The sequence below is a fragment of the Priapulus caudatus genome, unplaced genomic scaffold (assembly GCF_000485595.1).
Source record: "Priapulus caudatus unplaced genomic scaffold, Priapulus_caudatus-5.0.1 Scaffold934, whole genome shotgun sequence".
NCBI lineage: Eukaryota > Metazoa > Priapulida > Priapulimorpha > Priapulimorphida > Priapulidae > Priapulus > Priapulus caudatus.
The window spans coordinates 87,013-91,723 of record NW_014577995.1 but is presented as its reverse complement, the minus strand read 5'-3'; the positions used below and the strand labels follow the sequence as shown (position 1 = coordinate 91,723).

The 4,711-nt window shown below is 43.9% G+C and overlaps 2 protein-coding genes across 2 annotated transcripts in view; one reads left to right on the top strand and one right to left on the bottom strand.

Moving 5' to 3' along the window:
• The window catches only part of LOC106814510 (serine/threonine-protein kinase PLK4-like), a 12,996-nt gene extending 10,411 nt beyond the window's left edge, over positions 1-2,585 (bottom strand). The window contains exon 1 of the mRNA XM_014818822.1: positions 2,421-2,585. Within this exon, the coding sequence (XP_014674308.1) occupies positions 2,421-2,459 (39 nt within the window). The 5' untranslated portion in view covers positions 2,460-2,585. The remainder of the gene's footprint in view (positions 1-2,420) is intronic.
• Positions 2,586-2,627: 42 nt separating this feature from the next.
• The window catches only part of LOC106814511 (pleiotropic regulator 1-like), an 11,686-nt gene continuing 9,602 nt past the window's right edge, over positions 2,628-4,711 (top strand). The window contains exon 1 of the mRNA XM_014818823.1: positions 2,628-2,739. Within this exon, the coding sequence (XP_014674309.1) occupies positions 2,731-2,739 (9 nt within the window). The 5' untranslated portion in view covers positions 2,628-2,730. The remainder of the gene's footprint in view (positions 2,740-4,711) is intronic.

Genomic DNA, 4,711 nt, shown 5'->3' with positions numbered 1-4,711 from the left:
GATAAAATATGCAAATTATCTCCTGTACCGGCCTGAATATAGACAAACCCTCCTCCTTCACCATCTTCTTCACAGCTGGAACAGCCGTCACGAACACGCGATTACATCTGATTGGTTATAACACAAACCACGTGATAAAATATGCAAATTATCTCCTGTACCGGCCTGAATATAGACAAACCCTATGCACAAGCTCATGCCAATCCCCTCACAGTGTACTATACGCAATACGTTTCTGTTCTACTTTCTGTTTACGTTCGTGGACCGGTTAGTTTACGTTTCAGCTGACCTCAGGGTTAAACACTACAATCCCTCCCCTTTTCAAACGAAAAGATTTCAATTTGACGGTTGCTAAATATCAAATTAGAAACTCAACTTTACTTATGCTCATAGGGTCTATGTCCCCCAGGTTACTGCCGGAACGTACCTTGGGTACGGTCCGGTATACCGGAACGTACCCTGGTAACTATCTGATATGGTTAGGGTTAGGGTTAGAGAGTAGGTGTAGGCGACTCCCTAGACTCGTTAGTGGAGTAGGCGAGGTACGGTCCAGCATATTAGATAGTACCAGGGTACGTTCCGGCAGTACCCTGGGGGACATAGACCCTCTCAGCTTTACTTATATACGGAGTTGGAATCACGCTGGTTAATATACAATCCAGTCTCTGTGTCTATAATTGACGTGGAATAGTAGTCATGGTTTTGTCAGGTACTGTTATGAAAATAACCTCTTTAAATCTACATTCCTGTAACTGGTATTCTAAGCCTTTTATAATACGATGTTCATCCTAACACTAGCATAACACGCTTCTATGTGGCTTATATTCAGTCAACTAAGCAATACAACTCTGCAAATCTCAAACTAACACAAACAGGATAACTCAACTTATAACTCTATACTGTACTTGTACTAACTACTAACCAACTCTGTACTTGTAGTAGAGAATTACTAGAGTAGTAGAGATAGACACAAATGGTTCAAATTAAACATGAACTTTCATATTTCCGTAGACTGACTAATAGTTCTAATCGTTACTATAAGGAATTATTCTGCTCTTATAACATAGTACTGATGTATATATATGTATATATATATCAAGAGCTAATAAACACCTAGAGTGTACAACGGAAAAATGGGAAAATAGTGCTATTTCATGGCAATATTATTCTACTTTGCCTGCGAGTCTAGAATAATTTTATGGCTTCAGCGAGGCACTTCAGAAAAGTAAGGGCTGGGAGATATTTATAAGGGCTAGTAGATTTTACAGGTCACTAGCCCTGCTGGCTAGTGAACATTTTAGGTTAGTTTCAAGCCCTGTTTATGGTGCGTTTTTCGAGACTAGAACTTCCAAACTGGGTTTATTCTAAACACAAACCTTTCTCCGCTATCCTGGGACTTACTATGTAGTATGTATCACAATACTCTGTATTAAACTAATAATAATATAACCTGTCACAAAATTTCGAAGCGACGAGCGGCGATATTTCGAGCGCCATTTCTGTTGACCTGTTACGTACGCATTCCCAATGCGCATAGCATTCGGCTAACTTTGGCTCCTGTGTTGCCTGACATGCTGGCTAGCTCTGGTGATATCATGACTGACAGCAGGCATCCCATGATGCATTCTATCTTGGAGCCAAAGTTAGCCGAACGCTATGCGCATTGGGAATGCGTACGTCACAGGTCAACAGAAATGGCGCTTGAAATATCGCCGCTCGTCGCTTCGAAATTTTGTAACAGGTTATATTAGTTTAATACAGAGTATTGTGATACATAGTAAGTCCCAGGATTCCAATTCCTAGAATATCGTCCATATATAATCATTGTCATCTTCTAAAACTACAGACCATCCGCTGACCGCTGTGGAGACGTGCGCCGGGCCTCGAATTTGGCGCACGTCTCCACTGCGGACAGCGCTTCATATTTGAACATCCCCCTGGTCGCGTGCGCATATCCCGCGGAACTGCGCGTCTCATCCGCGCGCAGCGCTTAGGATCAACAGCAAAGCTGTGCCACGCAATCTTGGGCCCAAGGATAGAGAAAATGGGTCCCAATAAAACCAATGTGCCTAACCATAATTCTAACCCTAATCCTAACCATAACCCTAACCTATTATATTGATATAATATTATATTTATAATATTGATGTACCTAAATGACATTGGTTTTATATTGGGACCCATGTTCTCTATCCTTGAACCCAATCTTGTATCATGTCTCTCTGGATTTGAGGTGGTACTGGTAATGACGATCATGTATGGAATGGGTAGATGATATTGATACTGATAGTGATAGATCCCGCCTAAGCCAGGGTCAGGCTCACTCATAATCTCATTGACACTGACTGACTCAGTCATCGGCATTGCCACATTGGAGTCAACGAACTAGAGTCTAGACTAGTTACAATTTCATTAGTTACCTCGATGCTATCACCAAATCCAGCTGATCCAGGAGCCATTTTAGCCCATATGACGATACGCTTTTCTTGACCTAATATAAATCGCGTAAACTACTTTTTAAGATTTGATTACATATTCTAAATGCATGTTTTGTTTGTTTTGAGATTTCTAAATTTGCGGGTGAATGCGCTTTTGTTATAAACTGTCACTAAGAACTATAATGATAGAGGGCGCGCGGCAGTGATGCTTTTTGATGCATGTGAACTTTTGTTGTTGATTTTTGTACATATACATTGATATAGCTAGCTGTAGATCCGAACAGTTACTAAAATGACAGAAGTGAGTAATTTGGCATTAGTCACTAATGTGGCCGAGTATTTAACCCTACTAATAGGTCATAGACTATAGTACTACATCACATGTTGGACCCCGGCGGTGAGATACAATCACTGGCAGCAAGATTGCCAAGAACAAGTCCGCACCTGCAGCTACAGCCTACAGCACACACGCATCTATTGACTATATATATATACAACATGGTGCTTAAACTCCGCCGCCGCACTTTTTCACATGAACTCACGTCTTTCAATCAGTTGACAACTCCGGTGTTCCTGCAGGTGACGCCACCTTTCCAACTATCGTTGAATCGCGAAGACTGATTAACAAAGCTACACCGCCCATTTTGACAACTCGGCCGCCAGAATGAGAATGCTGTTCAAATACACCAGAAATTCCTCCAGAATATCCATGCCGAACCGATCTTTCGAATGTTTACCCGGCAAAAAGCAGCAGCAGGCAACACGTCTGAGCTGGCTGATTGGCTGCAGAACGTGGGTTGCGCATCTGTCTGCACATTAAATTGCTGCAGCCCAATCAGCGCAGCCGCCAACGGTTGGCCTGGCCGCGTTTTGTCGTCTGGTAACATAATCGAAGGATCGTTTAGATGGAGTATTTGAGGAACTTTTTCTGTGATTTGAGCGCTTTCTGGCGAGGCCAATCTGTTCAAAAATAGCGGGTTGGTAGCTTGTTTTTAAGCAGTATCCGCGCCGGATTCCAAGCGATAGTTGGAGACAGTGGCGTCAACGCTTGCAGGAAGACGGAGTTGTAATGGATGGAAAACGGTTGAGTTGTGGAAAGTCGCGGCTACGTTAGCACCATGTTGTATAGTCATTATAGGTCAGATATGATGCGTGTTGTGCTGTAGCTGCATGTGCGGACTTGTTCTTCCATGGTCCACGCTGGACTCTATTACTACTAAATGGAATAATGTAACGTGAACCAACCAAGATGTAGTGGTTACAACGCAAGGCGCTATTCTTTTTCTTTGGAGAGCCCCTGAGTGATTCACTCAGCGGTTTTATCAGGCTTGAAGAAACTTTTAACGCTCGCCCGCCGCCGAGGTAGTAGAAATCAGTAAGGGCTAGTTATAATGATCTCGGGTCTGCTTAACAACAGACCACCACTTCGCTTGAGCGAGTGGGTATCTTGCTACCAGATAACATATACTAGATACCTTTTTCAGCAATTACTACTTCGACCGAACTCAGATAATAAAGTAATGTACAAATTTGACGTGTGCAACATAATAAAATCAAACCTCTAAACTTAAACAAATAACAGTCACAAATACCTAGACATAAAATCAGTTCAAACCACCATTGAGTGCTCTGATGCCACAAGGGTTTCGTCTATATTCAGGCCGGTTACAGGAGATAATTTGATACTTTTTGTACGTGGTTTGTGTTCATAACCAAGTCAGATGATACGCCGGTGGAGAAGGAGGGAGAAGCTGGTTGGAGAAGGTGGGGGCGCAGCAAGGGAGAAGGTGGTGGTAGTGAGGGGGAGAAGCTGTGTGTGAGATAGTCGAGGAGATGCGGAGTATACTCGGAGGAGGATTGGTGGTGGAGAAGGAGGGAGGTGGTGGAGAAGGTTGCAGGACGTTGCCCTTCTCCCTGCACCACTTTCCCTTTCTCCCCACCTTCACCACCTTTCTCCACCACCTCCTTCTTCTCCGACCAGCTTTCTCCCTATCTTCCCTTCTTCTTTCGTCCACAGCAGCTCTCTCCCCCTGCCTTCCTTCTCCACCCAGCTTACTCCCCTCCTCCTTCCTCCACACCTTTCTCCCTTCTTCCCTTCCTCCTTCTCCACCAGGCTTTCTTCCCCTCCTTCTCCACTAGTATATCTTCCCCCTCACACTCCACCTCTCTCCCCTTCTTCCTCTTCCTCCTCCCTCCTCTCCTACCAATACACCGTCTTCTCCTCTCTCTTTTCCACTCCGCTTCTCCTCTTCCCTTCCTACTTCTCACCAGCG